At 42.7% G+C, this 21279-nt stretch overlaps 2 protein-coding genes across 3 annotated transcripts; both read left to right on the forward strand.

The window, feature by feature from the left end:
- Positions 1 to 1879: 1879 nt before the first annotated feature.
- On the forward strand, positions 1880 to 6804 carry ppp1cc (protein phosphatase 1, catalytic subunit, gamma isozyme). Its single transcript, XM_080766525.1, has 7 exons — positions 1880 to 2314; positions 2825 to 2956; positions 3444 to 3674; positions 3885 to 3989; positions 4293 to 4516; positions 5086 to 5220; positions 6113 to 6804. Exons 1-7 carry the CDS (start codon positions 2260 to 2262, stop codon positions 6200 to 6202), a joined length of 972 nt encoding a protein of 323 aa, XP_080622651.1. The 5' UTR covers positions 1880 to 2259; the 3' UTR covers positions 6203 to 6804.
- Positions 6805 to 8027: 1223 nt separating this feature from the next.
- LOC308316725 (protein phosphatase PTC7 homolog) lies at positions 8028 to 21212 on the forward strand. 2 transcript variants are annotated; one of them, XM_080765454.1, is made up of 6 exons: positions 8028 to 8719; positions 11419 to 11598; positions 14479 to 14677; positions 17098 to 17221; positions 17335 to 17467; positions 17766 to 21212. In XM_080765454.1, exons 1-6 carry the CDS (start codon positions 8509 to 8511, stop codon positions 17822 to 17824), a joined length of 906 nt encoding a protein of 301 aa, XP_080621580.1. In that variant the 5' UTR covers positions 8028 to 8508; the 3' UTR covers positions 17825 to 21212. The 2 variants fall into 2 exon arrangements, with proteins under 2 accessions (XP_080621580.1, XP_080621581.1); XM_080765455.1 differs by having other exon boundaries at positions 17338 to 17467.
- Positions 21213 to 21279: the final 67 nt, after the last annotated feature.

A 21279-nucleotide genomic window follows, 5' to 3' on the forward strand; every position in this document is an offset into this window, starting at 1 on the left:
CACCTCGTCACATCCGCGACGCTGTGTGAGCTTGGAGATCTGCTATTATCGACTCTCGTACGGCGAAACATGAACCGGGTCCTCTCTCTACGCGAGATTACGGTCGAGGTACAGTGTTGCCGTGTCCGCTTATTATAAGCGACTTCGGGCTTGTTTTTATTGTAAAGTTGCTTGTAAATATTTGTAGTTTTTTTTCCGGCTTGTGTCCTTTAAACCAGGGTTTCATTTCCCAAATTAATATATATTTGTCTGCGGACCGAACCCCCATCTGAAAACATGCCAGAGACCCCCCCAGGGGCCAGGGCCAATACAAGATTTGTGTTGTTAAAAATGATTAAAGATCTTTTCAAATTTTCAAGATTATTATTTTCTGAAAATATTTTTTAACATATTTTCAGCCTCTATGTATTTACATGTTTAAAATGGCGAAATGCTCGCTTCCTTTGGGCTTGTTTTCATTAGACCTGGCAGTGGTTGGGAATATACATAGCTATACAATTTATAGGGGAATTTTAGAGGACGGAATGATTAATGACCCAAAACTACAGACTTCAGTGAACACAGCCTTGCAGTAGAGAAAGGCAGACACAGACCCTGCTCCCAAGGGAAGACAGACTACGCACCCACTGCACACAAAATGTGGTGGAAACAGAGCTACACTTTCTAACCACCTGCCCACTATATAAATACATCACAGACGTCAGACCAACAGTCATTAAGACATGCGAATCCCTTGACTCTTTCAAAACCGCTCTCAAAGGGCACCTACGGATGGCTGCAATTCGTCCACATTGTTCAATTCATCAAAACATTTAGAGACATACAAATAGACACTTCTATGTAGAAGACAGAACAGGAATTCATCATAAAGGAAGCAAAAAGGGAAAACATACATATATACAGTGAGGGGAAAAGGGAGGGGGATTCAGATTTTATAGAGGCCAGTTTCGAATTGCAGCCATCCGTATAGGTGCCCTTTGAGAGCGGTTTTGAAGGAGTCAAGGGATTCACATGTCTTAATGACTGTTGGTAGGGCGTTCCACATTTTGGTGGCATAGGAGCGAAAATAATTTAGTCCCTTGTTGTTTGTGCCGAATCTGGGTTGTACATGGTTTGTTACACTCCCTCTGGTGTTGTGGGTGTGGACTTCGTTTACATTAAGGAAGTATTTAGACAGGTATATGGGTATCTTGGTGGTGTATCGAATCTTGTGGACCAGACCCATTGCAAGATGCTGTACTCTGTCGTCGACCCTAAGCCATCCCAGCCTGTCAAAGTGGGCAGGGGTGAGGTGGGTTCGGGGGGTGAGGCCAAGAAGGAGCCTGACCAGTTTGTTTTGGGAGGTCTGGAGCCTTGTTTTAAGGGGAAATTCAATGTGCAAACACTCACAGAAGCAAGATTTGTGAACTGTTGCGACAAAAGAAGATTACAACCACCCTGGACTAAGGATCTGTACCAAGTAGACCGCTGGACCTTGCACTGTATGTATACACAGAGCTGCTATATCTTTAAACAGATCTTAAATCTGAGTTTTCCTGTATGCTATTTAAATAGTGACTGCAAAAGTGACTGCAAAAAAGAACGCTGCTATTTGTTTCAAAAAAGCTTTATACCCTGTGTATAACATGTATAACGATGCCATGTGACATAGCTCTGTCTACAGTACACAATACTGTACCCTCCTCCAACTGTATATACTTTCCCCATTTTCAACTGTTTTTATTATATTTCTATAACTGTATTTATTATGTTTTCTCATGCCAATAAAGCTCCTTTGAATTGAATTGAATTGGTTGCTTGTTTCTCTTACACCAATCTGGCAACAGTGTGGGCACAGAGACTCAGAGAGGTGTGGTTTAGGAAAAAACAGAAAAACGAAAGGAAGGACATGATCATTCGTCGCACAGTGAGCTAACGGCTAAAGTACCGCCGTGTGTGTGCCCGTTTTATTTATTTATTTTTTTTATCCGGATTTCTGAACGAATTTAAAGCTCATATCACATGTAGAATTACAAGTACAAGCCGAGATGTCGATGTAGGTTAAAATAATATCGTTGGGGAAAACGGTCAAGGAGTTTAAGAGGAAAAACAGGGTCACGTCGTCGTCATCATCATCATCATCCCCCCTCCTCAACCCAGAACAATTCACCGGACTAGAGCTAACACCGCTGGGTCGTCAATGCTAATCTAAGCTAGTTGGCTAGCTCACCCCCCAAACTCAACATATTCTAGTTTTATTGCTCACAACAAGACGCCACGATGGCCGACGTTGACAAACTCAACATAGACAGCATCATCCAGCGTCTTTTAGAAGGTAATGATTTGAAATCCGCCGTTTAAAAAAAAAGATGTTGAATGCTTGAATGCTGTTTTTTTTTTACCCGCATGCTAATTGTTAGCCGGCGGCGTTAGCCTGTATTTGTCAACACCACTTGAGACTGGGAGATAACTACTAGCAAAGCCATGCTCTGCCATTAATGTTGGCAAAGGTTATGATATCATATGGCATCTTTATTTGGTGGTGTTGCGGTGAAAACCCTTACATATGATTGCATCTTTCGTTGTCATTATGAGAGGACCCTGATGTTAAACAGGTCTTTAATAGATTTTGTAGTGACCTGTACTTTCCTTGAACTGTACCCATTCTACAAACTGTTAAAACCATTGTATATCAATCAATGACATACTGGAAAACATCCTGCTGTTGTTTGTCATTTACTCAGGGCGAAATAAAATTACTAAAGCATACAGCTTGGTCAGTGAAATGTATGTATACCGGCGTAATTATCGTTACTGACCACTTTATTGTTCCATATCTTCACAGTCAGAGGTGCCAAGCCTGGAAAGAATGTCCAACTACAGGAGAATGAAATTCGTGGATTGTGTCTCAAATCAAGGGAGATCTTTCTCAGTCAGCCCATTCTCCTGGAGCTCGAGGCTCCACTCAAAATCTGTGGTAAGTGTTGATTACTCACCATACTAAATAAATGCCAGGGTGGTGAAATGACCACACTGATGCTGGAGAATTCTTGCAGTGACTGGGATGCTTGTCCAGAAATTTTTGGAGGGAAATTAATCATTCAGTCATGTTGGTGTGATGGAAATGGACACTGGTGAATTTTGTGGTAACCGGAGCAGTGGGACCTGAGAACATTGCAGTGCCAACCATTATTTAAAATATTTCATCTTATTTATTTTACAAATTAGGGGATATATATATATAATTTGTATTGCCACAAAACTTGCGATCGCAGATTTGACAGTACTTTTGGCAATAAACAAGCGTACATTTACTTATTTTTTTCCATTTTGGAACCACAAGGTTTAGGTGCCCACACTGGACTGATGTTTTTTAAACCACCGTGGCTAGACAATGAAAACGTTTTTTTGTGTAAGTTGGAACTAACTAACTGATCTGATGCATTTGTTCTGCTGTCCTGTAGGTGACATTCATGGGCAGTACTATGATTTGCTGAGGCTTTTCGAGTATGGGGGCTTCCCTCCAGAGAGCAACTACCTATTCCTGGGAGATTACGTGGACAGAGGGAAGCAGTCCCTGGAGACTATCTGCCTGCTGCTGGCATACAAAATCAAATACCCTGAAAACTTCTTCTTGCTGAGGGGAAACCACGAGTGCGCCTCAATTAACAGAATATATGGCTTCTATGACGAGTGTGAGTATTACATAACGGTTGTCAGGATTCACGTATATGTTTTGGCTTAAAAATACTGACTAGATAAACGATATTAATGTAATTTAAGTAGATGCTAGGTATTCACTCTTATTTTTGTACCATTAACTGTTAAGGGAAGGTCGGGTTTATTGTTTATCCCCGGCTTTCCTGATGTGGACTGCAGTTAAAAACTTTTTTTTAATCTTCTAGGTAAAAGAAGATACAACATCAAGCTCTGGAAAACATTCACAGATTGTTTTAACTGCCTCCCTATTGCTGCCATTGTTGATGAGAAAATATTTTGCTGCCACGGAGGTAGGTTTAAGTTCATAGTACCTTTTTTACGTCAATTTTTATTATTATACTTAAACACTTTAACCCTGTGCTGCACCATTCACCACACCAGTACTATTCATTCAATGTGAATGAGCTGCACGTGTTGTCCAAAGTCTATCCCTTCCATTGACGTCAGCCTCAGTTTGACATTGAGTATTGCTGTCTTTGCTTGCTGTTCATCCTCTGATTAGTGCTGCTGTCAGATTACTGACCTTGGTGGTAGTGTTGTGCGTGTTTGTTTATACTGTACTGTACTCTATGTGTTTTTCTTTATTTGCACAGGACTGTCACCAGACCTTCAGTCCATGGAGCAGATCAGACGCGTCATGCGCCCCACCGACGTACCCGACCAGGGTCTCCTCTGTGACCTGCTCTGGTCCGATCCGGACAAGGACGTCCTCGGCTGGGGGGAGAACGACAGGGGCGTATCGTTTACCTTCGGCTCAGAGGTGGTGGCCAAGTTCCTGCACAAGCATGACCTCGATTTGATCTGCCGCGCACATCAGGTAATCAAAAATAATAATTTATATATACTTTTTTCATGGGTGATCACACAGCCTTTGCATTTCACCCTAAAATGATATTGTAAAGTGGGTTTGGTATTATTAAAGCAGTTGAATCATCAAAACTGTTCAAGGCATTGTGCCTTTTTTTGCAGAACACGTATTGACAAATTGATAATAGAAGATACAACAGCAGAGATTAAAATAGGGTGCATTTTGCATTCCAAAACGCAGTTTATAGTTAAGGGACGCAATAAAACAACGACCTCTGCATCCACAGGATGTTTGGATCATCCCATGTATAGTGTACGCCTGCACAGGATAGACTCTTAAAATGATTTTCATCCTCAGTTGACCTGAAATAAAGGACTAAATAATAAATATTATGATTAAATATGAAATAATTTATACAAATTAAACATTTATGCAATCTCGGACAGCTATGTCTCGGTTTGTAATTGAGTGGATTTTTTTGAGGCTAGGTGCCATTCATATATTGTTGTTGGTTTTTTTTAATACATGAAACTGGTTATAAACCCCCTTCCAACTTTTGTTTGCTTCTGAATTTTCAGGTTGTTGAGGATGGCTATGAATTCTTTGCGAAAAGGCAGCTTGTGACTTTGTTCTCGGCGCCTAATTATTGTGGGGAGTTTGACAATGCAGGTGCCATGATGAGTGTGGATGAGACCCTCATGTGCTCTTTTCAGGTGAGAAAATAAGTGTGTAGTATATATTTTACAGTGCAATATAATTATAAAATATTATTCAAATCAATGTAAAGCGCCCAAGAACAGTGAGCAGCTGTTTAGGGTGTGAGATTCTACTCAACTGTTTTCCTAGGATGGCAGGACCGATCTTCAGAGAAAAGACTTTACGCAATTTGTGCTAAAATAGTTTGTGACTTTATTCAATGTCATAACTCAACAGAATATGCTAAATTACGCTGCATGCTCCATATATGATTTGTTGGCGTTCACATTTAAACCGAGGTAGCTTCTCGCCCTCAGGCGTCTTACTGTTAGAAGTAGTTTAAAAGCTGCTAGCATCCATGTCCATGTGGGAATATGTTGGGCAAACCGAATGACATCCTCTCAGGATGCAGAATAGATGTGTGTGTGTGCTCTTGCTCCATTGACTTGATTAGATTTCTATCTGTGCTGATCCCTAGAATCCACAGTCAGTCTATATTTGGTTTCCCTGTATTAACCCATTTTGAGCGGGAACCCCTTATGGTGGTTACATACGTTATAATTTAGCTATTGAAAAATAGCAGATCTACAAGCTTGCTATGTTTGAAAAACCGTGAAAATATTTATTTCAGAAAACTGGAGGATTTTGATGATTTCTTTTTATTTTGAGGTCAGGCCTAAATGGGTTAATGAAAACCTAACGAGCAGAGTCAGGGATTTCCAGTTCCAACGGTTAAGATTTAATTTACTGCGTCCCCTACAGAACATTTATTTTTGACACAATACTGCTAAACGGCACACTGAACGTTTATATGAGTCATAGTTACAATGAGTGGATTTTAGATACTTTTCCTTCTTTTATTGACTACTGATTTAGATGTTTGCTGAATATTCTTTTCACGGTTCTTAGATTTTAAAGCCAGCTGAGAAGAAGAAGCCCAACGGAAGCCGTCCTGTGACACCACCTCGCAACATGGTGACCAAGCAAGCCAAGAAATGAGGTGGCTGTGTCGTGGCTATGGTGTTCCCACTCCCCCTCCCTCCCTCCCTCCCTCCCTCCCTGTTCTGCTTTTGTCTCTTGCATTTGAAGGATTGCTTATTCTTCATGCTGCCAATACAGAAAAGATATACACTCCTACCCGATGAAAGCAAATAATTTTGTTGTTTTTGTCCACATGGGTAAATTGATATGTCACCATGAAAACCTCAGGTGTTTTGCACTCCATTTTTGCAACTAAGTCTTTGCCACATGACTGTTCAATCAGGAAAAATGTAACAATATGGCTAATTATGCACAGGAATGCCTTGTTTATAGCTGTGCACAATTTTTCTTTTACAATTTTGTTCACGTCTCCATTTCAGTTGTCACATTTTGTTTGTCACCGTCAATAACGGATATTAATGGTTATGGAACAACTGTGGAATAATATGTGAAACACCTGTTTTTTTTTCTTTTTTCTGTGCAATTTTATTTAATATTGCATTGACCGCACTCTGCATCATCACATTTTTAAACTGAGTCTTGTGCTAAGTTAAACGAATAAAGAAAGCATTCTTGTAATGTTAATCTTTCTAATAAACTTTGAGCGTATTTTAGGGGAACATTTGTATTTCATTATTTCTATTTATTTTACACTGCAACGTGAGTTCTTTACCGTTTTGTTTTTAGGCTAAAATGACTACTCCAATCAGTCTAGCTGCTTTCATAAGGGCAGGTTTCTCTAGTGTGTAGCAGGAATAGATGACTGGTTGTAGACTAGTACTAGTTTTTGTTGCATCTTGTGTGGAAAGCAAGCTGCAGCTGCTGTTTGTGCAGAACTGGACCGAACATCAGCAGTTGGGCTGGAGACCTGAAATTGTACACGGCAGGAGACTACCTGGTACTCCAGCTTGTCTTTGTCCAGAACTTCCCAGAAGTGATTTCACAATCTAGCTTTCCTTTCCTAGCCTGCAATGCATACATGCATCCATGAACTCTATGATGGTACTGTGTTCTGCAGCCGCATGTCTAGTTTAACAGGCAGCTCATTGAGGTTGACAACTTCACTGTATTAGACTATTAGTCCAACAGCACTCGAACACGTTTGTGCACTGCAGACTGCACAGTCCAAGCCGTAACGTGTGCATACTGGACTCAAAAGTTTAAGTAATACCTTTACACAACACAAGGTGCCACTATAATATTCGCATGAAACCTGCCTGCACGAACAAAGGCTCATGGGCCATGGTAGCAACATGTAATGTCCACTAGGGGAGGCAATGTGCAGTGTATCATTTTACACCGACATTTAATAATGTCACTAGAATGGGCATATTTTCTTTTACGAGTAAAACTTAAAAAATACAACAGTATGGACTCTCATTCTATTTGTATGTCTTTAAATGTTTTGATGAATTGAAAATGGAGGACCCCTATGTAAACAAGTCTTTATAGTGCTTTTTCTGGTTTTATCCTCTTAGCAGATTTTATATTGACCTGTATATTGACTTGTATCTTGGAACTGTACCCATTGTACAAACTGAGCTACAAACACACATTTTCAACATTGAGGATGCTGGCGTTGGGAGAAAAACATTATTTGGAGCATAATTCCCCATATCATTATTTATCAATTAAATCGTTTAAATAGCGGTTGTCCTACATTGTCACAGCACTCATTTATGTATATAGGATCGCTATCTTATTTAATTGAGATAAAAATGTGAATCAAAGTACCGTACTAGTCTAGTAGTATTACTAAGCTACTATTTTGCCGTATTAGGACATGTGGGTTGCGTAATGATGTGTGTGACGTCGGAGCAGTCACAAGACCTGAGACGAGACCTCGATAGCTAGACGGAGCGAGGATTGAGGAGAAGCTGCTCTCATCATCTGATCTGTCTGGAGCTTTATTTTATTTAATTTATGTTACGTAGCTCGCCGATAAGGTTCTCGACATCATCATGGTTGCGACGACGAACAAACCGCGATTTAATAGTTCTTGACGTGACGTCTCTTTCCTCTGAATTTGCTCCAGAAGACGCCCCGGCCGAAATAATAGCTACCCTGTTCGAACCTGTCATTATTACCGTCCGTGTAGTATAGTGGTGGCGTGCGAGGCTTTGTCTGCCTAGTGTGTGGACTGTGGTGGAGCACTAGACTGGAGCCGTGTTATTGTCACTGAATGTGTGTGCGTGGCTCTCAGCCGTTTACGTTCTCAAACCGTTAAAAAACCGTTTGAGAGCTTTTCCCTTTCGACGCTATTAAAAGGCGAAGGAGCGTTGGTTGGTGGTGGGTTTTTCGGACTGGGGGTCGTTTCGTAGGGAATGTTGTCCGTGCTCTCGTACGGTAGACTGTTTGCCAGAGCTGTCATCGGCGGACTCTCCGCTCAGACCGACGGCCGAGACTACAGCCTGGTGACGGCGAGATGCGGCTTCGGGAAGGACTTTCGCAGCGTTAAAGGCATCCTGAAGAAGGGCATGTGCTACGGGGACGACGCCTGCTTCATCGCCCGCCACAGGCATGCGGATGTTTTGGGTGAGTATTTTTTTATTTTGTTGATATGTACATCACAATCTAATTTCACAAGTACAATTCGTTAGCACAAGGCTAATTTTCACCACCTGTCCACACACCTTTCTAAAAATATATACACTTTAGTTTACAAGACCCAATTGAGTACAGAAATGGGGACTGACTGAGGAGAGCCGTTGGCCCGTTTGTTTGACTGGCTCACTTTCTTTGGGCATAAAGAACGTAAGATCATATCGGCAAGGCTACTGCGTCCGCTTGCTTTTTGTAATTGATTGAAGTCAATACAAAAACTGTTACTCTTAGTTTGTGTACGATCCATTAAGCATTACACTTGTTTGGGTCCACCAACAGAGGATCAAAGGTTTAGTTAGCTTCTCGGTTGGAACTTGGAAACCTTTTCTGTATTTGGGAGTTTGGGACGTCGGTACGACGTTACCCAAATTCAGAAAAGTATCTGTATTTGGGACGTCGGTAGTTGGGCTAGGACGTCGGTACGACGGTACCCAAATACAGAAAAGGTAAGTCCCGAAAGGCCGGGGCTATTGTAGATCAACGGTAGTACACGCTGGATCTAAATTACTCTCGCCATCGATGTCATAGCAACATGTTGTGCTAAACTGTTTCTATTTGGCACTTAGTAATCCTATTTTAACGAGACAAAGACGGGAAGCTGAAGCTCTGGCCTATTGGTGACCTGTCTGCTGTCACAGACTGTCATAATTGGTGCTATTGTCGTTGCTACCGTGTGACTGGCTGCGAACCTGCACATTTTGTATATCTTTTATGTACTGTGTAGATTGCCTCTACAGTGACCAGCCCGGGGGCAGTGCTCTGAGCAGTAATGTCTTGAATGTGAGGGTCAGGTTGCTTTGCCTTGCTGATATTACACATCCACAATTCCACATCATGTGTCTCTCTCTCTGGAGTGTTCAAATACTGCCCGGTGAATGCTGTTGTGTACTGTAGTAGCTGGTGGAGAGCCAATTATCAGGAGGTGGTCTGTCTGGCTAGTAGAGAGCGCCTATAGTAGACCTTGTATGGTCAGTTCAGCAGATGGAATTTGAAAACTAACTAGATAAAATGCCCCTCAGGGCACAGGTGTCTCCACCAGGGCAGGTCAGGTTGTGGCCTCCTGGTGGTGCTATAATAGGCCAATGTGAAAAGAATCTGGATGAGTAATATTAAAAAAAAAGTTTTACAAAGGTCTGCCTCCTGGTGGCGCTATAACAGGCCGTTCTGGAAAATCTTGGACAGAGGCATCCAGGGAGTGTGTGTGCAAAAAAAACATTGACCGACACACACACACACGGACGGAGTGAAAAACAAACAATTTGCATTTTGCACATTTGTCTTTAAAGGGCCGTCCACACCATTAATAACGACTACAAAGATGGATAGCTATAACGATATTATGATACTGATGTCATGTGCACATTCACATCACAGGTGCAATAATCATCGAAGATGCTTTGCTACATGCAGAATCTGTTAGAGCTACTTACAGGTGTTGCTTGCTGGGTAATCCTTGGTGGCAGGATGGTCTGAGCGTTGCGAGTACCAGCTGTCAGGGTCATCAGCTGGGAGCCATCCTTCCTTATATTTCATCCCAGAACATCTCCGGATGGTGGGACCCACAGTCAGGGACGGCTCCCTGCCACTGGACTAGTCGGGACTATGCATGGCAGGGGCGTCCTATACTCCCTGAGCCAAGTGTGAACCTGGCCGCATACCTTCTGCTTCTTGACTGGGAGCTGTCAGTGAGGCTAAAGATTTGCCTGCTCCAGGGTTCCAACTGCGGGCTCTCGTCTCGTGAACTTCTCACCCTATCTCTAAGGGAGATGCCAGCCACCCGTCGGAGATAACTCATTTGGGCCGCTTGTATTCGCAACCTTAGTTATCGTTATTATAATTTATTATCATTCACATCACAGACACATCACATCATATCACCATATCACCATATCACGACATCATATCGTGAAAAATCGTATGTTATGTTATGTAGACGGCATAAGTGCATTGTATGTAGTCATAGCACGTCATAGTACATATGTATAGCATAGTAGTATAGATGTATAGCTTATACCGGTATGTATAGTTTCATTATAGATATTCCACTGTTACTTTCTTAGCTTACGCATGTTTCATGATAAATGTTTTTATGTGATGTATTCCCATGCTTTTTTGTTCTTGCTTAATGTAAGTCGCTCTGGATTAAGAGCGTCTGCTAAATGCCTAAATTGTAATTATGTGTACATACCTTTTAAACCCTTATGACCCCATTCTGCATAGCATGACGTTGATTCACTCACTCTGAGTTTTGTCTTGTGCTGTACTTGGTGTCCTGTTTGCAACTTGGTGAAAGTGCCCATTGTATTTCTCCATCATGCAGCTCGGCTACATTGACGTTCTTGTTCCCTAGCAATTACATTGGTTCCTCTCTTGTGGTAAGTCAGTCAAGATGCAAGGAGTCCAAGGATCATAAATAATTGCCTTATTACTAATTAAAAAAATCTTTGCCTGCCACTGATAGTGGATAGATTCAGTTGTGATTTATTGTCCCAAAGATATACATAGTTGAGGAGTGAGGACAGGAATAAATTACGATATGAATCTACCACACTGTTATTAATTTCAGAGGGAGTCACTAGCTCAACTTACAATGCAAAGTAAAGCATCTGTATTTGTGTCTGCTTCCTTAGGGGTGGCAGACGGAGTGGGCGGTTGGCGGGACTACGGCGTGGACCCATCGCAGTTTTCGGGGACACTGATGAAGACGTGCGAGCGGCTGGTGAAGGAAGGCCGCTTCGTACCGAGCAACCCTGTGGGAATCCTCACAACCGGCTACTACGAACTCCTACAGAACAAAGTGCCTCTCCTTGGTGAGTGAATGGATCCTGAACATACAGTAACAGAACTCCTACAGAACAAAGTGCCTCTCCTCGGTGAGTGAATGGATCCTGAACATACAGTAACAATACAGTAATAACTCCTACAGAACAAAGTGCCTCTCCTCGGTGAGTGAATGGATCCTGAACATACAGTAACTGTGTATTCTAGCACAATTCATGATCATGAAATCTTGACATATCACCAACAAAAGGACAACAAAAAGAAAAGACAATACAAAAAAAGGGGGAAAAACAAAAACAAGGCTGCATTTTTAATATTACATACATTATTGTTAGGCTGAAAGAAGAGATCCCACTTTTTATAGAACTTATCTTCTTGTAGTCTAAGTATGAATGTTAGTTTTTCCATGACATACAGTTCCTCAGTAATGTCCATCCAATGTTCTTTCGTTGGTGGGTCCTGTTGGTACCAGCGTCGTGTGCCCTTTTGGTGTTTTAAGCATTTAGTTATTGAAAAATAGCAGATCGGGCCTAAATGGTATAAATGATCTGTTTCTCCAGATCAGGTAAATTGCAGATCACAGATAATTGGCCGATTTAACTGTGATCGATCGGAGCACCTCTACCGCCTACCTACCCAACATCCATCTGTGGGCCCCGTTTCTATGAGCCACTTTGGGGCTTGGCTATTTCAATTCCCTGTAGTGTTTATTTGGCAGATCATTTATATAATATGAATCTTTTCATTTTGACAGGGAATTAATAAATTGAGAGTGTCCACCCTGAGAATGGGTCAAGGTCAGGGTTTGGCAAGGCTTACTCGATGCCAAGCGTATGCTTTCAGATCTCAATTCTCAAAAGTTTAGATCCAAGAGTTGTCTGACTGAATTAAGTATAAAACAAGAGTGAGAGGAGGAAATAGTAGCACTCTGATCTAAAGTATCGTGTCTTTGATTCTTTGGAGTGATTTTTATTTCCTCTTTTTTTTGGTATTTCCTCTTTGGTATTTCCTCTTTTTGGTTCTCAAGAAAATGTAAAATTGCAATGAAACAAATACCACATCATAAGATGATGATTATTGACCATGAAGCATACTGGCTGGACCAAAGTTAATCTTTCAGTTGTTCAGAAGTTGGCATTATGAATATACATTTCATTTATATCTACTCCCAACATATACCTTAGTAATGTAATGCAAAGGACAACATTGCCTAAAAAAAAATACTTTAATACTTCAGTCTGAACTTGGTATTTCATGACATACAGCTGAATTGCTTAGCTTTTGGTAATACTAATTTCAGCTGTAGTCACCCATATTAAATGTTTCTTGTATAATATTTTTAGGCACTTTAGATTTAAACTATACAGCAAATGGCAGTGTCGTGGTACACACGGTGAAGATGGGTATAGTTGGTGGCAGCGCAGAGCTACAGTAGGAGTGACAGTTCTCAGGTGGTAGGATCTCAACCTTTCACATGGAATGCCTTGCTTCATGCATGCACGTTTAAGGCTTGGTTGTTTGTTCCCATCTGTGTATAGTTAAGTGGTCGGTTGTGGTACAAAGATCTATGCAAGTTTGCATCATGAGTCAGAGTCTCCGTGTCCGATAAACTTGTGTCTATTCTAGGGCCAACATTCGTGGAAAATAAACATTAGTGGGAAAATAGCAGATCTACAAGCTCATAAACCTGTGGGGACCATTTGCAACGAGTTGTTGTTGATCGACTATTTTCTGTGACGAGAGAAAATAGGAGGGGGCCGGCCTAGTACGATGTCCTGACCTGCCCCATCTGCAGCTCATTCCATGAATCATTTTTGCTACATGATGGCACTCACTGATGCCCCGTAAGCGTGCGCAAACTTGCAGCCTTCTGCCAACAAAACATCTTCTAGGGGAAGAGAAAAGCAGAGGAAGGATGTCCATCACGGACAGAGTCAGTACTTTTCCACCACTCCTGACATGATGTGCAAATGGTGGAGGGGAAAACAACACAGTATTGTGTGTTTATTCTTCCACTGCGGAGGGAACGTTCTTGAAGCAGGCAGAGTGTGTAATTGTGTTACTATAGAGAGGAGAACAGAAGAAAGGCAGTGAGTCACATTGCGTGAGGCAGAGGGTTTTTTTTCCCTTCTTTTTCTGAAGGTTGAGCCCAGGCAGAGAGGAGAGCACATTCTGGTGAGCCTAGTGTAGAACGGTCAGCAGCAGCAGGGTGTGGTCACACACTGTGTGCTTAGCCAGATTATTATTATGTTTCCTCCTGCATCCATCCATTCCCCAGATGACGGCCTTCCAAGCCAAGTGATCGTGTTACATGGTGTTTTGTATGTTCACCCTCGACTCATTAATCAATCTATCAGTGTATATAGATTGGGCTAGTTCTCGTGTGTCTTTTCTTGTTGTCGGTTATGTGTGTAAAGAAGGGCAGGTTGGGAGACTTTTTCTGACTACTTTATATATGTTATCGATTTGAGTTATTTGTGTGCATTTTGTTACATTTTTATCCCACGATTTTTCACCCAGTGTCAATTGTCTATATTGTGTAATCCTGGGCACTACACTCTCTCTGCCAACCTGGGGAGAGCAACAGACTGACCTCCTGCAATGCATGAGGAGTCCAAGTCGCCTCTTTTCACCTGACCTGGGGAAACCTGAAGTTTCCACGGTTGGACGTAGCACGTGGAAGGAACACGTTTTTCCAACCAGTTCCTTTCTCCTGCATCAGGCGCTCCTGAACTGGGGGGGGGCATTTTGTTTTGTGTCTAACCAAATTACCACTGTGGGGACAGTGACGAACCCAAGTAGCTTTCCATGCTCTCTTGCCGTCATTATCCGTGTTATGCAAGTCATGTGTCGTGTCTGTCTCATTTTTCTCGTTCTGTGTGTCTCTCTCTCTCTCTCATGTCTTTCAGGCAGCAGCACGGCCTGCATCGTGGTTTTGGACCGGCACAGTCACCAGCTTCACACGGCCAACCTGGGTGACTCTGGCTTCCTGGTGGTGCGTGGAGGGGAGGTGGTCCACCGCTCAGACGAGCAGCAGCACTACTTCAACACACCCTTCCAGCTGTCCATACCTCCTCCAGAGGCCGAAGGAGTTGTCCTCAGTGACAGGTGGGTTAGACACTCATCATCTGGGCACTAATGTTATTGTTAAACACTGGCGATGATCTAGTGTTAAACTTGGCTCTGTACCCGTCGAGGACGTCCCATGGGACCACCACGCGCTACTGTGTGGCTTTGCCGCAGCGTGCCATGCGCACAGAGCAGCCGCAGCGTGTGCAGTCATACAGCAGAGCAGCCGCAGCGTGTGCAGTCACACAGCAGAGCAGCCGCAGCGTGTGCAGTCACACAGCAGAGCAGCCGCAGCGTGTGCAGTCACACAGCAGAGCAGCCGCAGCGTGTGCAGTCGCAGAGCAGCCGCAGCGTGCCATGCGCACAGAGCAGCCGCAGCGTGTGCAGTCACACAGCAGAGCAGCGTGTGCAGTCACACAGCAGAGCAGCCGCAGCGTGTGCAGTCACACAGCAGAGCAGCCGCAGCGTGTGCAGTCATACAGCAGAGCAGCCGCAGCGTGTGCAGTCATACAGCAGAGCAGCCGCAGCGTGTGCAGTCACACAGCAGAGCAGCCGCAGCGTGTGCAGTCACACAGCAGAGCAGCCTCATGTAGCGAGAGCGAAGGCGGCAGCAGTTGGCCGCCTGCCAATGTCTCTGTCTGCCAGTGCCAGGTCAAAGTCTCGCCATACTGATGGGCCGACCGGAGGCTCTCCACGCCACAGACAATCCTGCACCTGCTGGATTTAATCTCAAATGAGGCCGATTACTTTTGCGTTTACTGCATGCGTTTCTCTACACTAATGGCGGGCAAACCATGGATAAATCTGGGCTGTAAGGCGCTAATGGTTTAAAATGGAACCAGGATAAACAGCTAGTGTTCAGACAGTCCTGTCTGCTTTATTTCTAACATTGGTCTCAAGTGACTTCCGTTCTGTGACCTACGGTTGGCTCTTCATCCAAGTCCCGGTATCGGCAAGAGTGCGTGTCTGCTCTCTTTTGTAGTTAAATGCATCCGTTCTTTCAAATATGATTACAGGTCATTTTGTGGCCATTGTCCCTCGTCTTTGTGTTCTCCGCCCCAACTGAATAAATGCAAAGCAAAGCTTCCTTTTTTTTTTACATGTTCATTAAAATCATGTAAATATTAAACGAGATAACGAAATATTAAATCAAAATGTCCCAGACATTTGATCGTCCTAATAACACTGTCTGTCCACATGGTGGTTTTTATAAATGAGTTCTGACTAGCTATCGCTGCAGAATGCAGATGCATTCTATGTAATGACTAATGGCTCTGCCTGGCCAAGGAGCAAAAAGGTCAGGAAGATGCAGGGATTCTTGAAGAACTGAACTTGATACTGGCACCCGAACTTGGCCTGGGGTCTGCACCCACGAGACCAAAGTGTACTTTTCCAAGCTAGACCATGTGACCATTCCTTGAATGACTTCGTCTCCGCCATACATATATGATCCGGTCAGTCAACTGAAACGTTAGTCGACTTGTCACAGAGTCACCAGCCAGGTCACAGAGACCTAGATAAGAGTGCCATGCCGACTCACTGGAGGAATGACACTTAATGCCAGCTTTGTCTTGATCTTTTCAAATTAATTCCCGACATTCCGGGTCGGGAACCCCTTTGGGTGTTTTAAGCATTATGTTATACTTTAGCTGTTGAAAGATCTACAAGCTCATAGTGTGGCACTGAGTGCCGCGTTACGAGCTTGTAGATATTTTAGAAAAACCGTGAAAATGTGGGTGCAAATCTTTGACTATGTATTTAGTCAGAGCCAACGTTTTTAACTCAAATCTTTGCTTCTGGGGGGTCCCTGGAACAACATGTTTTTAGATGGGGGTCCGTGGTCAAACAGTATAATATAATTCTGGGGATCCTTGACATGAAATAGTTTGAGAACCACTGATATAGAAACATTGTTTTTTCAGAAAACTGTCAGGATTTAGAAGACATTTTTTAGAATGGGCCTCAGGTCTAAATGGTGCCACTATATTGATATTGTTTTGTTGGCAGATCAACATGATGTGTCTCTTATGTGACAACATGGCATTTTGTGACAGGTCATTATTGGAAGCCTGGCTGATATTCAACTAATACCTGGAAGCTGATGAGGTGTACACTAAACATGCCATAGTTGGGCATGGAAGAAGTTATGGAAGATTAATCAATTCATGGGGGCTTGTAATGTGTTTATTTTATATGAAGATACGTTGATTATGGTATCCATAAAATAAGTGCCATCACATCCCCCAGGAAAGTAGGTGGCTGTGAATACAGAAGTAGGGCGCACGTGACTTCGAGACTTCAGTAAGGATCTCCAGTAGTGCAAATTAAGAATAATCCATTCCATGACTCCATTAGGACTCAGGAGTCCTAATGCTTTATTTCCCGAGGTTTGAATGTAATCCGTGTTTGTGTGATGCGGTAAGACAACGTCTTCTTTTTTACACTGTGTGTCCCAACAGTCCCGATGCTGCAGACAGCTCATCCTTTGACGTCCAACTGGGCGACATAATCCTCACAGCCACAGACGGCCTGTTTGACAACATGCCCGACTACATGATCCTGAAGGAGTTGAAGAAGCTCAAGGTATGTCACACTAAACAGGTCCGCCCGCCATGGCCAGTACGAACGGAACACTGGGTGCTGCAGGGAAGACATGACTGGAATGCTAACATAATGTCTGGCGTTGTTTTCGTTAGCAGAACTCAAACTACGAGAGCATCCAGCAGACCGCCAGGAGCATCGCGGAGCAGGCCCACGTGCTGGCCTACGACCCCAACTACATGTCACCTTTCGCACAGTTCGCCTGCGACAATGGGCTGAATGTAAGAGGTACGTGTCTCAAGTGGAAAGTAAAGTTGTTGTTTTTTTAATGTATTTTGTTGAGCAACAATGTCACGTGCTGAAGATTACATTTAGGAAAAAACACATTAAGCCTGAATTGCGATAAAAGGAAACATTTTAAACATGCATGAGACGGAGGAGAAAGGACTTCAAAGCAGTGCTGGCACAGAATAAGCATAGTTGTGTTTAGCACATGTATACATTCTGCTGACGAAATCAGCGCCTAGTGCATGACATTGTTTTATACATCCTGACCCTGTGTGTGTGTGTGCGTGCTTTCTCCCAGGAGGAAAGCCAGACGACATCACAGTATTGCTGTCTATAGTGGCAGAGTACACCGACTAGCTAAAAACTGTGTCGAGGAAGATGTTTGGTGTCCATTTGCCTCTAGATTTGATTCCTGCTGGCCAGGATGAAGGAACTCGTGTTTGGACAGTAGGGTCCCTGCTGTCTCTACACACTGCCCCCTCCCCCTCCCAAGTCTCACACATACATGCCCATCTCGCAATACATCAATTGCCATCTACTGTTGGCGGGATGGACAGCCAAAGGACGTGGAGGGTTCAAAATTTGACATTTTAAGTTCCTCCCGGTGGGGGTAAAAATTCCCAATTTGCAGAGATGGACACTGTTGAGAAGGAACGTAGCACGAGGGAAGAAGAAGCTCCCAGTTGACGTGGATAATAAGTCCTCTTTCCTGAGTGTGGAAAGTTCAAAGCTCAGGTGGAGGTTCCGGCAGGGATCAGGTATTGCTAGCGTTAAGTGTCTCATGGTGGTTTGAAGCTGTGCGCTGCCACTGGCTGTCCCAAGAGGAAGACTGCCTGTCACACCACAGAGAAGAGTTAAGAAAGGGAACGGACGGAGCCCATTTGGAACTGCACACCATAAATGGTAAAGCATTTTTTGCAAGGGGACGTTCCAAGACATTTTCTAAGCAGCAAGTGCTACATTCAAAGATGTACGTCAATCGAAGGGCACGGAACCCAATATGCGGGTATAAGGACACAAGTTTTAATATGACTGGTTTGATGATGTTGAAATGTGTTGTAATATTTTCAAGGGAAGGGTTCAAGGGACGTTTTCTGTTGTTTTTTGTGGGAGGAGGTATAGGATTTCAGCTGCCTTTTTCCGTATGCGCACAATTCTAGTCTTGCACAAACATTATTACTTCAAGGCTGTTTAGGATTTTATGTTAAAAAATAAATAAAATTAAAAGGAATAAACAATAATGTCATTGCTAGTGTCAAACTAGTGCCCTCCCTTTAAACACCCAGCAGCTGCTGGAGTCGTGATTGTGATTACAAGGTGTGGGTGTATGCGTGTGTGAGAGAGAGAAAGTGCTCATGTTAAAGAGTATGTCAACTGTTGTGTGTTAGATGATGTGTAATTAGTGTATACTTACAAAAATGTGTACGTGAAGGCAACACAGTGTTCTCACTATCCAATGGGGTGAATCGGTCTTGAAAGCCATGAACGCACAAAGATATCTCTTATCTCGACGACACTGCAAATGAGCGCAACCTCAATGTCTTTCTAGAATAAATTAAGGTTTGAATGAACAAGATAATACAGAGGATGCTGGTCGGGTGACCAAATAATATATTTTTCTAAATTGGACTTCATTGACGGGATTAGTGGAGAATCATCTGGATTGATTGCCATACTGTGGGATTAGTGGAGAATCATCTGGATTGATTGCCATACTGTGGGATTAGTGGAGAATCATCTGGATTGATTGCCATACTGTGGGTAGCTTTTTTTTTTAGAAAATGTTAATCACAATCAGAATGTTACTTTTTCTTTTCTCATCTCTCCACCCCTGGCCCCAAAGTAACCTTTAAGAGAGGTTTCATTAGAGTCTAATTGCAGGCTTTTTATTTGCTTTTCATGTCGTCACCTTCTTAAACTAACGACCTATACGTTATAGTTTTCCCAAAAAGAAAAAGACTTTAGGAAGGTGACGATGTGCAAAAAGACCATTGTGTTTCTATAGTTTTGCTGCTGGATTTGCACTGTGCATTTGCATAACTCACGTGCAGCAACCTTTAGCCATCCAATAATCATAGCTGACGTGCCTTTTATCAGTTGTCATTGATACTGGCGAACAGAGAACATATGTGTAATTATTGCTACCCCTCACACTCGTTCTCTAGATCAGTGGTTCCCTAACCACACAACTTATGTCAAGGACCCCCAAATTGACACTTATTAGCCTGTGGAGTGGACCCCCCATTTGAAAAGATATGCCAGGGACCTCCCATAAGAGAAGCTTTTTACGGCTCTAGCAGTGATTCTCAAGCTTTCTAATGTCAAGGACCCCCAGTTTGACATGCATATAGGCTACGGACCCCCTTTTATTGACATTTCTATCTCTGGGAACAGCCATTTATATTGTAAAATCAATGTTAATTTAACTCTGTGTACAAATGGTACTCTCTGAGTTACAGACCCATAAGGGTCCATTTGGTTTGAAAATAATCATTTAGCTGGGGACCCCCTGGAACTCCCTCATGACAACTAGGGGTCCCCAGACCCCACTTTGGGAACCACTGCTCCAGATAACTAAGCGCAAAGCTTCTTTTCCCCAGAAACATTTCCCAGTCACGCCTTGCTGTCATATATTTTTCAACCACCGAGTCTGAAGTTTAGGCTTAGTGATGCTCTGAAATCGGTATGGGACGTTTACCTTATTCCGTGATGAATAAGGTAAACTACTGCCTACAATATGATATATACTGTAAGCTTTCTGTGCATGGAACTTTATCCCTGGTTTTCACAGAGGTAACTGAACAAGGCATGGCATTGCAGATTTAAAAGGCATATGACACGGAATAAAGGAGAATGTAAGCAGCCTTAGAGGGCCACTTCACCACTTTTCAACTTAACTTCATATAATTGGTTCTCACTAATGTTCATGATAACATACCACCTTTTTTGTCTGTGTCTCATAGGACGGCTGTGGGCAGTTGAGAAACACGTCCACCAGTGACATTAAATAAAAGAGAGAGAGAAAATTGTTATCGTGAGAACGATGGCTTCCATTATCGGATTACAACTTTTCAGGAATGGAAAGCCTGCAGTTTCTATTAGCTTGAATTCCCCATCGATGATGTCATGTCACTATAGTGGACGGGCCCACAGCCCTCCCATGAGACACAGACTGAGTAGGGAAAATAATGTGGTATTTTATCATGAACATTAGTTAGGACCAATTATATATACAAGCTCATAGCGCGGCACCGAGTACCACACTACGAGCTATTTTAGAAAAATCTTGAAAATTCAGAGCGACCGTTTTTAACTCAAATCTTTGCTTCTGAGGGGTTCCTGGAACAACATATTTTCAAATGGGGGGTCAGTGGCCAATTTCACATCATGTTTGGGGTCCTTGTATTGAACACCGCTGATATAGGAACATGGGTATTTCAGAAAAAACTGTCAGGATTTAGAAGACATATTTTAAATTTCGACGTCGGGCCTAACAAAAGCAAACCTATACCCGTCAGATGGCTCTAGTAGTCTCAGTGTTGCCGCCGTTCTTAGGATTGCACCCAGAAACTACCTACATCCTCCCAAAACAACCTTTATTGTTGCAGCCAGAGCTGCATGATGTGTCTACATATTTTTGGGTGAATAATAGTTCAAACATTCAGATGCAGGTTCTGTAAAGAATTTAAAAAAAAAAAGTTCTCAAATCTGTAAAATATTTAAATAAAGAGTATAGTATTTATTACCTTTTGTGTATTTTTATTTCATTTCACCAAGACAAAAAATGTCCACACTATATAGCCACATTGAGG

This window comes from Protomyctophum bolini (genome assembly GCF_963924005.1).
Source record: "Protomyctophum bolini genome assembly, chromosome: 6".
Taxonomy (NCBI): domain Eukaryota; kingdom Metazoa; phylum Chordata; class Actinopteri; order Myctophiformes; family Myctophidae; genus Protomyctophum; species Protomyctophum bolini.